The 12730-nt window shown below is 39.9% G+C and overlaps 1 protein-coding gene across 1 annotated transcript in view; it reads right to left on the bottom strand.

Annotated features, from left to right (window-relative positions):
• Window positions 1–8362, bottom strand: part of pitpnc1a (phosphatidylinositol transfer protein cytoplasmic 1a) — a 49151-nt gene extending 40789 nt beyond the window's left edge. The window contains exons 1-2 of the mRNA XM_085784396.1: window positions 8233–8362; window positions 5451–5574 (exon numbers count right to left, since the gene is read on the bottom strand). Coding sequence (XP_085640522.1) covers window positions 5451–5498 — 48 coding nt within the window. The 5' untranslated portion in view covers window positions 5499–5574; window positions 8233–8362. The remainder of the gene's footprint in view (window positions 1–5450; window positions 5575–8232) is intronic.
• Between the last annotated feature and the right edge of the window lie 4368 nt (window positions 8363–12730).

Below are 12730 nucleotides of genomic sequence, written 5' to 3'. Positions count from 1 at the left end.
TCTCCAAAAGGCATAAAGATAAACATGAAACACTATTTTGTAATATTTCAAGCAATATCAGTGAATAATTTTTGTTTTCTACAATTTTAGAGTGAAAGAGGGAAACAAAGCAGCACCCTGCAAAAGAATAGGAACCCCGGGAGACTTGAGCTCTCAAATAACTTTGCCCTATAAGATATTTACTATTTACACGCTGTGATAGTTGCTAAAGGGGGGGCTACTAGGTACCAACTATACAGATTGGCCATAACATATTTTACATCTCATCCCGTCAAAATGACAGAAAAGGAAAAGATGAAATGTAAAAGATGAAAATAAATAATAATAAATCACCTTCCACTTGCTTAACTGTTCACATCAACAGAGATTTTGACCAGGGGTGCCCAAACTTTTGCATACGGCACCAACTATGCATACAATTCTCACTCTGTTGTAAAACGTCTCTATGGAACCACTGCTTCACTAATCCAGTGCATCAAAATCTGATGAATTACATCGCATTAATTGTCTGAAATTGTCCATCGCTCCCCAAAAGATCTTGGCCCTTGCAACCTCAATTAAATGGACTGTTGAATGTAATGCTAGTGTTGCACGACCCCGGCATCATACAGCAAGACTCTGAAAGAAACATTCTCAGCTGGAGAAGCACAGAAAATCAGCTTTCATAGAGTAGCCGTAGTCTGAGACAAAGTGTGAGTGCAACCTTGAGAATAGCACCAGGGTTTCAATTATCCTCACAGTGGGGACTCATTCAGTACTGTCCTATGAGCCAGCAGGCTGGCAGCTGGATAACCATAGAAGTCAGGAAAATGGAAGCAATTAAAGTAATGGTATACAGATAAATAACCAGATAGACTGTCTGCAGGTAGAGAAATGACTGATCATTATCAGCAACAACCACTGGTGAATCGTAACAAAGTCATAGAATCAGCTGTTTGAATGCAATGCACACAATGTGTTTAGACCATTGAACCCAGTTCAACAGGGAAATCGACTAAAACAACCTGTGATTGGAGAACGTAACCTAAAGTAAGTCCAATGGGAATCAGCAAAGTAGTGCAGCAATTTTTTTCATGTTCTTCCACAACATGCAGACGAAGCATCAGGCGTGTTCTTCAGAAATCTGGAGAGAGCATCAGCTCTAGTGGCTCTGACTGAATGTGTAATTAAGCTCCATTCTAATTTAGACCACTGCCATTATTATTAAAAGATGATGGGGAAACAGACACTTCTCCAGAACAAAGATAGTGTTAGTGACCCCTGAACACAGGCTCCAGAGCTCATTAGTCAAAAGCTGGTCAAGCGAAGCGGTCGGAGTTATTCAACATACTGTTCAGGTGCAAGAAAGAAAGACGTTCTTCATTCTTTAACCACTGAATTGTAAATTAATTGCAGAATAATCTGCATGGTAATTGATGAGTCTGTGTTAGCTCCGCTCATTGTCATCTGAAAGTGAATGTCAGGGTCAAGCTTTTATAACTGTGTCTACTCTATTCAAATCTACAGTATAGCTGTGCATACTGAAAATCTTAGACAGCAACATAAATTGCATAGTATTTGTGCTTCTGGGAAAACTAGTTTGCAGTATATTAGCTGAGGCATACTGGGAAAAAAATGATGTAGAATAAAAACAAGAAAACCGAATGCAATAAAGGAGAACCTTGACAGCAGACACATTCGACTGATTTAGTAGACATTCACCTTATTAAATTCTTGATAGACAGAGTGCTACCATTCTCATGTGTTTTTTCAAAATGAAATGGTGTATTTTGTATATTAAATTACCACGTCACAGTGTGTCCGTACAGTCCGCTTTGATACAACTGCTTCACAGAACTAGCTGTCTCCAAAACAATTATAGTGGGCAGCAGAACAAAATCACGCTGACTCAGACAGTTACCAAAAGTGATCAATCACTTTCTCAACGCACTATACATTCTCTCGCTCTCTTTCGCTCCCTCCCTCCCTCCCTCCCTCCCTCTCTCTCTCCCCCTCTCCCACACTCCCACACTCCTGGATCATCGTTTGACGTCTGGCAGATTATCCGAGTGAGCATGTTTCTCTCCATCTGGTGTGTGTGAGCCCGGTCACTGTCTGGCTGAGCTAGGCAACAGAGGAACAGGCTTCTTCTCAGTAGTCAGAGCACAGAGCCTCCGCTCTGGGGACGTAAACAAGTTCTTGGGTCTGGGCCTAGATGTGCTGTGGGGCATGGCGGTATGCAGGAACACAAACAAACACATGGAGCCCCCCAGAGACTGATCTTACACCAACTGGTTGATGTCACCTTCATCACTACAGGTGCCCATGTCTCTTGCTGCAGTACGACTATGACTTTAGAAGAATCCAGAGACCAACATGAGTGAAAAGTGAATGGCTTCTGCCTCCTTCTGTGACTATAGGGTGCTCTTTTTATGTTCAATTTCTTAATTTGTCAGTCTAAACTTACTATAAGGAAATCCGACATAGTTGGGAGAAACATGTCACAATGAATTCTACTTTCTGGCAGACATTTGTTTCCCTCCTGTGGCTTCAAGATAACTGACATGATCACAAAGGATGTCAGCACTTGCTGAAAGAGGCTGTGTACACGTCCAGTGCTCACTCCGTGACAGATACATCTTCTGGCCTCTCTCCACTTGCTAAAGAGACTGAAAAGTTTTCTAATAGGTGACAGGTTTGTCAATGTGCAGACTCATGAGAACACTCAGCTTGGTCATAATTAACTTAAAGCACAACCCTTTTTTTGACAGGCCCAAATTAGGCCTTCATTTTAACTGTGACAGTGTACACTTAGCAGTGAATGGTCCTGCTAAGCAGTGTCTCTCTGGAGGACTTACCTGTTTGCACGCACATACTAATGGAGCATTTTCTAATTTGTGTTTATGAATGAAACACTGATGACTTAAAAACAAAGAAGCCACAACTAGTAAAAGAAACCTCAACACTAACAATCATTTCAATCATCACATCACATCAATTCATAATGGACCTTGCAAAATTGTCAAAATCACATTTTCTCATCTGTGTTATATATTTATGAAATTTAATAATGTGAATGTAACAGCATAATGTTGCATATTTTTCCAAGATGAACATCCTGCACACATCACTGAATATTTGTTGAATTAAGAAACAAGTTCCACAGATATACTTCAGATCAATATTTTATGTACTTGTCAGCTTACTAATTACATGAATGCAATTCATCAGCACAGCCTCTCCAATCTTTTTTTTAATCTACGGTGCTTAGATTTTATCGCCATTTGAAGATGACAGTCTCATTAGAGATCTGTTTTTGAATGTTGACAATAAAATTCTTTAGCTGTCTCATTCTGCAAAAAAGCCTTCCACTTCACTAACACACTCGCAGGTATCTGAAGAGGAGCCTTGTCCCCTGTATGTTGTATACTGAATGCTATTCAAGGTGATTCTCATTTGTTATGCCTATGATGGAAAAAAGCTATGTCAAAAATTATAACCAGAAGACCAGAGAACTAAACACATCATTATTCATCTTCAACCCAAGGAAAAATACAGTACACTGACTTTGAGTAGAAGATAGTGTGTTCTTTCATCCATCACATTGTCACAGAAGCACTAAAGTACAATATGTATTTTCACCTTGACAACAGCACCAGTGAGAGTGGGTGTTTTGATTCAGGAAAGAGTAGTAAATTGTTTTACTTTCTTTATACTGGAAATCATTAAGAGGAGTTATCCACTCATTTTTACTGTTTTGTCAACTCCAGTTGTGTCAAGAGTTGATGTCTTTAAATGTTGCTTCTACACACAGAACAATCACTGTGTGATGTATTTGTCTTTGTGTCTGTGGGCAATTACTAGCATGCCGTGAAAATGAATAGATTACAAATGATCATTTGTCAATGACAGATCAATAGATTGGCCTGGGCACCATTATCATCACAACAACAGATGTGATAGCCTTTAGCTGGCCACAGAGGACAGCAGTGTCTTCCATCACCACTGGAGCAAAGCAGAAATAGAGGATCCAATCAGTTCTAGGACAAGATGTGACAAAGCAGCATCCTCGTAATTATAAACATGAAACTCACAGAAACAACTTCAGGGTCCTGAGCAGGATGATCAAACAAAATAAGAACCGTTACACTTCAACAGAAGCTGCTCTAGTCAGCTCTTTGATCATAAGTATGGATGACTCCACCTTCATCCAGTCCCAAACCTAAGAACAATTACATGACCTTTGCTTGGCTGCAACGAAGGACTGTATCTTTGCAAACAGCACAGCTGATAGCCTAATGGTACAATTTAATCATATCAATGGTGTACTACTATGGCAACACACTTAGTCCAAAGTGCACCGACTCCCTGTAAGAGGTATCTAAAGTCGCATCATGAACTGGGTTAAATGGTGTGTAAAATCTTTATGACACAGTTAAACTCCATAAAACACTTGAGCTGGAACATCTGTTGTTTAGGTTCAGGTAACACTGGAATGAAGACTGTCTGCCTTTACAGCAGGAGGACATCTGAAGCTCCAGCTACAAAATGTGTTCCATCCTATAAAGGCATCAGATATAGAAACAGGGCAGGACCACGCAAGAATCAAATAAATTCAAGGAAAACTGAGCAGAGCGCTGAATGTTCAAGAAGTACCTTATTTGCATCCTAAAATGTCGAAACACTGCAGCTGACTTGATCCTAAAGCTGTGTGACCTCGGGGGAACTTAGCAGCCAGAAGATACTCCTCTCCCTCATTCTGTCTGTCACCCTACTCATCTTCAGCTACAAATACAGTGGTGAATGTTTGTCTTACAAAATAAAAGCTGATCTGAAATGTGCATTAAAATGTTAATTTACTAATTTACTGTAACTCCAAAACAGAGTGGTGTAGAGTGCAGACAGCAGTTGTATGAAGATCATTTCCAAAGAACAAGGGGTGAAAAGGTAACAGCACTTGTGTTCAATTAATGTGAGACTGTGAAATGCTAAAAATGTAGGAGTTTTTAAGAGCCGTGAACTGAGGAAGAAAGTAATGTGTATGTGGTGCTTGTTTTTTGTTTTGTTTTTTTTACACATGTTACTCTTAACCACTCACAATCCGGACACTCAAGGTAAAACGCATGCACTCTTTGTCCTTCATTACCTGCAGCAGGCTAGACTCACACAGCTCGCTCTGCTGCTCACACTCTACTCAAGAGTCTTTGACATACATTAAAACTGTTTGCTAATAAAGAGACAACAGCAGCTCCACCGCGTGGTAGATGCATGGACGCACCTCGTGTCTACGTAACGTCTCCTTTAGTGCACAATGACAAGCGCATCTTTGACAACTTTTTTCAAAAATCGGTGCCACAGCAAAAACTAAAGCAAATAAAATGTGCTGACTAACAACTCCGTAGCTGTCAGTAAATTTGAGGAGTACACAATCAGCTTCAAAACATGACAAAAACCTGGAAAACTTCACCTACCTCCTCCACGGTGAGAGGCATGCAGATGCGGTACTCCTTCATCAACATAGTCCCCGCACAACGACGACTGCAACACAGAGAAAAGGATGGAGGTCGTCGTCGGTCTTCAGTCTTGGGTGCGATCCTGCGAATCAGTCATTTAAATTAAAAGAAAATCTTGTCAAGTGAAGCGAAGCCGCTGAGAATCACACAGATTGGCTCAAATCCTTCATCACTTCTGCATCAGCAACACCTCCTGCAGCAGCTCCGCTATGCCTACGTGAGACTCTACACACGCCAAGTCCAAAGTAAGCTACAAGAGGGACTCCCCGCGGAACAACAAAACAAAACAAAACAAAACAACCCTCCGCTTTTCAAAAACTACTCCAACAGTCGGAGTATTTGCCTCTGGGTGTAGAAAGTGTAAAGAAATGAAACCAAACTCCAAAACAAGTCGGTTTCTACAACAATAACCGCGTCTTGGAGAGCAGCTCCTTGTAGCTGTCCGCGTTCCGGACAAGGACTGAACCTAATTTCGTCGTTATCGTGGCTCGTCAGACAATAAACACTGTCCCCACTCCGACTGTGTTCACTTGACAGCAGTCCTCCCCCTCAAACCTATCAGCGCGTCTCCTGCGCCTCGGAGTTTCCCTGACTGCGCTGTTGGGGGATGCACAGCCGTGTGTGTGTGTGTGTGTGTGTGTGTGTGTGTGTGTGTGTGTTCTCCTTTTATGTCTCAACTGTCCATTGCATTGCCTGGCATATTATTAAAACAAGATGTAAACATTTAGGAAGTGCAGGAGAAAATATCAACATCAGGATAAGGACATATTTTGACTTATACTTGTCTGAATGAGGTTAAAGTTGCAGTGTTGAACAGCCACTCCTCAACACTCATGTGTTGTATTGTTTTGATTTTTGTTGATAGTAATGAAACCTCGTAGGATTCATAAGTTGTAGTTTAGCATTTATTGACCAAACTGACCTGCATCAGATGCTAAAGTAAAGAAAGTAAAATTGCACTGCTTTGGCAGTAACATGTAGTATGAGCAGAACACAAAACATCTCTTCTCAAAAATACAGATAGGTATAGGCTCCTGATACCAGTATAGGTATTGTAGTTTTTTGATTTTTGTAGCAGAGCTCAATTGATTTTGTAAGAGGTACCAACTGACACCTCCCTTTCGAATTTTCTGAGCATCCCTAAAATCCTAGCTGTGGACCCCTGAGAGGGTTCAACAGTCCTCGGAATGTCATTAGTTGACCTCTAAAGCCTCTTGGGATTCCTCTGAAATTCCCTCTGAAATTTCCTCCTCCTACTTTGTTACACGCACGAGCAAAATGACCAACACTACATGTGTGTGTGTGTGTGTGTGTGTGTGTGTGTGTGTGTGTGTGTGTGTGTGTGTGTGTGTGTGTGTGTGTGTGTGTGTGTGTAGAGGAGCGACTGCCTCAGATGCACGAAAGAAAAGGCAGCACAGCGCAGGAAATAAAAGCAGTTCACCGTCGTCTAAAGACCATCCCCATAGTCCAACACGCAAATAGCTAACGAGCTCCTGTACTGTATAAGAACTATGTGCTGAATAATAGCAGTAACATGTCACCTCCCATTTGACGGAATCATTGATTTGTTTCAACACTGTCATTTTAACTTAATATTCAATAGGATCTTATTTTTTAAAACATGACCGGAAGTCCAGCATGTGTATGTTTTTTCCCCCTGACCGTAGGCTACAGACAACCCCCAACTGCACAGGCAGCAGTACAGGCTACTAACTGATTTAGTGTCTCGAGGATTTCTAAACAGAAAAAAAAGGCGACCAACGTGTAGCTAAACAGAAAGGTTAACCGACTTTACCCTGTGGGATATCGTAGCATCTATGTCACAAAACCTCGGTGAAAGTGAGCTGATGAAAACAACACTGTGCAGCAATGCGTAAATGTTTCATAATTAGGCATCTGAAGCGTTTTTCTATTCCCCTCTGTTAATATATTATAATTTAAATAGAACCCCCTCTAGTTGGCTCATGGGAAACTACAAATACGATTGTGTAAAACTAGCTATATTTTATAAAATATAGGGGTCTATACTGTATAACACATGGCATATGAGGTATTTTGCCATATTGTGCTCGTAGCGCCGGAGCCCGGACCTGAGACTGACCACAGCTGGAGATCTGACCTTGGTGCTGAATGGGAGCTGACCATGGTCCTGAAATTTAGTCGGGATAAAAGTTCCTCCTTTTTGAATAATAGAAAAAAAGTTCAACAAAATTTAAGTTAATGGTTTGTTTTACATATTCCGTATCAATTAACGTTAGTGATTTGGACTTGTTGCCAGGTTGTGGATGCTGAGTCAAGGTTTTCATTTCTAATAAATCAGTTGTTTTATTTAAAAGTTGTAAGAAAGTTACTGTCTTAACTGTAAATAATTAACGTAAGAGAGAGTGATGGACAGTCTGCAATAGGTCTAACGTTACCTAAACCTAAAAAAAAAGAGAGAGAGAGAGAGAGAAATAAAAAACTAAAAAAGTTGTATTATTATTTTTAACTGTGGTTCCTCAACAAATAATTCATAAACACTGACAAAGCTGGATGCAGCTTATGGACCTTTTAAAAAAGACCTATTTTATTGCACACTGGATTTGTTAACAAATCCGTAATCTGTAAGATACTAAATTAGCTAAATTAAGCTACAAGCTAACATTAACTGACATGCATTTTACACAGTTTTTACTCCTTTTGGGTTTTTCAACTCTCAAAGCTTGTAATACCAAACACACTACTCCCGATTCTATCTTACCTGAACGTGTACAGCAGGCTATTTCTATTCAATCTTCACTTTATCTTCATTTTGTTGTTGTTTCGTTAATTCTTTCAGTAGACACAACTACGGTACTTTCCGTTGGTAACTGCGTTACCTAGCAACCAGCACTGTTGAAACTGCGTCCTGTCCTCTATCCTGTCAAACGTTGTTACCATGGATCTAATCCAGGGTGGGTTGTCTGTAACTTTTAACTAAAATTCATCAGTCTAATGTTGTAGATATCATAAGGCACCCATCGACTCTTCTGTTCGTTCTTGTTTTACAGGAAATGCAGAGGTCATTGTGTTTCTGAAGGACCTGCAGTTTATGACTGAGCAACATAGGCCTATTTATGGCGCTATTAGTAGGCTACAATCATGCATTTGTAAACTGAGCATAAAATATGACATGCAGTATTGGTTTCAGACGGTAGATGTCACCAGAAGCCTTCATTTAAATCGTAAACCTGTTCAAATTGTGTTTAATTTGTTTTACTGTAAGAAGATTAGCCTATAGCCTATCCAGGGTGAATCTCTAGTTTTTCCGAATCAGAATAGCCTACTTTATTGATCCCAAGGGAAAATTTCTTTTTGTTACAATAATTTGAGCCATCTTCAGTATCAGAAATGAATACTCTACCCATTTTTAATTTGCACATATGACGGCTTTCTATTGACTACACAGTGGAGAAATATGGGGCTCAAATAGGCTACATTTTGCCATGCAGTCATACTGTATAATTAATTAGGCCTAGTTAAAAACAAAATATCTGTGTTTTCAGTGTAGCCTAATTTATATTAGCCAAAAGTAATTTAAAAATCTATAGCCTATTTTTGCACATCATCTTGCTTTTGTACAATGTTACTATACATGCAAAGTATTAACAAATGATGAGATATGAATCAGATTAATACCTGTTTCATTAAAATAGGCAACTTCATCCTTATGAAATAATTTATTTGAAAGCTTTTCTCTCTAATGACCATACAAGGAGATTGATTTTCATTGTAGTTTGAAAGGTTGCCTGTTCCTCCTTCCAGCTTATGAAAATTGAATTTAAAATGATTAAAGTTGCCATTCATTAAATTAGTGTAAATCATACTAGTGAACTGACCTTTTCCTCTGTGGTGTGAAGGAAGGAAACAGAAGTTACGGTGTCTCAACTGAAGAGGGTGCAGTGCACCTGCGTTTTGTATCTGAAATACATTTACACTGCTGTATAATGAGCATACACATCCAAGCATACAGTACAAACTCAAAAGTGACATGTGATATTTGAAGTGAAAGTTAGTGATTATGTGACAATGCACTGTCATTTGTTGGCTCATGAATGTTTATACAATCTTTTCTTCACATTATGTCAGCTCTGAATAACCCTCACCTCTAGCAGAATTGGAAAGTTCTGGGATATTTGGGCAATTCTCTTGTCATGCACAACATGTTTAAGAGATTTGCAGTGACATTACAGTCATACACTGGTCCAAAACGTTTAGCTTGTGCTTCTTTAAGTAACACATGGTAGACTTTGATTGATTGATTGAGCTTTCATATCCCCAAGGGGCAATTCAGAGTTTGGTTTTATAAATCAAGCTTCTTGTTAGTCTCATTTTCTTGACTGACTAGTCATTAAAAAACTCTGGATTATCCAGATGTTGCTTTGCAGGCCTGAGTTGGTGGTGTTTGTGATAAGGTCGTCATGTAGACCTATAGTTTGTTCATCAACACTGTACAGTTAAGCAGTGCACAACAGTGTCAGCTATGATCTTTTGCAGTCATATGGGGTTTACTTTGCCCTTCTGTCCAAAAGACATGCAGTTTTATCTGAAATCTTTCTGGATTTTTCACTTTCACAGCTCCAACTGACCCTCCTTTGAAGGCCCAATAAATTCATGAAATCCTCGGTGCATTACAAGTAAGGGAAGGGTCTGCAGAGTTGGAAGATTTGCACATGTTAAGATTAGTATAATAAAAAAAGTGTATTAACATTTGAATTAAGATCCATGTCATTTGCCGAGGGATGTCCAGACATTTATGTACAACTAAAATATCGGTATCATCACAAATACTTGTGTTGTAGACCAAAGTAATACTCTTTCATGACAGATAGACAAACACACACAAACACACATGCACACGCTGTTAAAGTTACAGTTCAAAATCTCCTCTATGTAGGCTACTGTTTTCCAGCTGAATTCATTATCACACACATGCACACGTGCATGCTGACAAGAAACCAGTCAGTGATTTTCAGGTCTGACTTGCTGCAAGTCAACTGCAGGAATCATCTGTAATTGGATTTCAAAGTAACATAATATGACATTATGCTAAGGTTTTTGCAGTGTCAATCTGATGACATCTGCTTGAGTTAGGCAGACACACACATCTGCTCACACAGACACACAAACACACATACAGCCAAATCTGTTTATTCTAGCCGGTACCAGTGTCGACAGAAGAGGAGAAACTGTTGCTAAGGAACCTGGCTTCCTCGCCTCTCGCCGCTCAACATCATTAGCTGGCCTTTACTGTCACTTTTCTAACCTCTTAGTCCAGTCAGTCCACTGTTACTGTGGAGGAAGCAGCTTGTTTCTCAGCCTGTTCAGTGGTGGGGGTCATGGCTGGAGCCAAAATTAATAAGTAGTTTACTGGAGTCATTGGTCTGGCAGAGAAAAGACTGGTGGTAGATGAGTGTCAGAGGCCAGTTTAATGACTGCATTACATCCAAGTGAATGGGCAGGGAGACGAGAGGATGTCTTTTACACTTCCTTTGTGTGAATTTCTTGCTGCTCCAGTGGAGCATGATTTAATCCATGTAAAGTCCAAGTATTGAGAATTGGATTGTTCAGTGCGGACACCAAGGATTTTTGTTTTAATTAACTCAAAAATGTGACACCATTGATCCTCCTGTTACTTGGCATTAAGTTTGTGTGTGGGTGTTTTGGTATGATACAGTTAAAGGTCCAAAGACACATTTGTTTGATCAGCTTCACACCAAACTAATGTGGGCTGTTGTAGAAAAATGAGTGTGGAGCTTGACTGTGTTGTAACTGGATGGAGGCTGTGATTAGCATGACTCTCATAACTGTAGGTATTGTGTACTGAAGATAAGAATGATAATTTTGAGTATCACTAAAAATGATAAATAGGCTATCCACAGACGCTTGGTATCTATAAACTCCATCACATCTGATCAAACCATACACATTTCTGATAACGTCAAGTTATTAAGTGTTAAATCTTTAATAAGTGATCCGGTAGAGTGTTTGTTTTAGTGTTTAAGCCTCAGCTATAAATTAATACTTTAGTACTTTATGTTATATAAACATTCATATGAGTTGAATCCATACAGAGACAAAGTTTGCTTATTTTCTGTCACAATCTCCACACATCTCTTAGTGCATGTTCCCAATTGTGACGGGCATGTATGATGTGTATGCAATCATACAGTTTGGATCTCTCTTCTGCTGACAAAACACAATCTATCGTGTTTGCCATGTCATTTATGAGTCAGGCGTTTGGCACCGTTAATGCCTGAGTCTGTGCAGAGCAGTGAACGGAGGCCAGTTCATTAGTGAGAGGAGCAGAGTAATGATGAAGTGGCTGGAGAGTGTGAGGTGATTATGTCATACAGTATCATTTGGACATGGCGGAGGGTGCTGTTCTCAGCTGTGTGTGTTTTCGCCACAGGGATTCACACATAGGGATGAGTGCCGCTAATCAGCATATGATATGTTCACGGACACACAAATCCCACGCTGTATGTCGAGTCGACTGATACTCTCTCACACGCACGCTACCACAAACTTGTGTACACCTCTTCCAAAGCGCACTCTCTCTCTAAGGCTGTCAAAAGCACACAGTGAGGTGGCAATCGAGATTTGAGAGATGACATTAACAGTGACACTGACAGCAATTTGAAGACAGAACACCTTTGAGGGATTTTATGAGTTGAGGTGACAAAGTTTATCTGCAGATAAATTGCTGTCTCTGTCTCTGATGCAGCACCGGGGCTGTCAAAACAGCACTTTCCGCAATAGCACCTGTTCCTTTCCTCCCTCAGGCTTGATGTTGTCAGAAATCTAAAGGGACTCTGATTGGTATTTGAAAGTAGTCACATTCTAATTAATATAGAGATTAAGGGATGTCTAATCAAAAGCACAAGAAGCAGATTTGTGTGATGACTGCAGCAGGATAATTCCCTGTTTTTCCTGTGCAGCTGATTATAAAATCAAGGCATTTTATGAATTATTATACAATCAACTGCACTTGAAATTTAAGTGTTTTCTGGCAGGTGGCTGTGTTGATTTACCATAAAGGCTATAGATAAGGAGCGTTTATTATCAATGAGAAAAGAGAAGAAAAAGAACATGACCAATGAGAGTGCGGCATCAATAGCATTACTTTTTACCACTGGCACTGTGGCTCATTTACAAGTTGAAGACGAGGAGATTTAACTAACACATTGCTCACAAATGTCCCTCTTCTGTCGCCACAT

The sequence above is a fragment of the Trachurus japonicus genome, chromosome 8, assembly GCF_045865225.1.
Source record: "Trachurus japonicus isolate A0001 chromosome 8, Traja_1.0".
In the NCBI taxonomy this organism is placed as follows: domain Eukaryota; kingdom Metazoa; phylum Chordata; class Actinopteri; order Carangiformes; family Carangidae; genus Trachurus; species Trachurus japonicus.
Note: the sequence above shows the minus strand (reverse complement) of the source record. Positions and strands in the feature narration are given on the sequence as shown.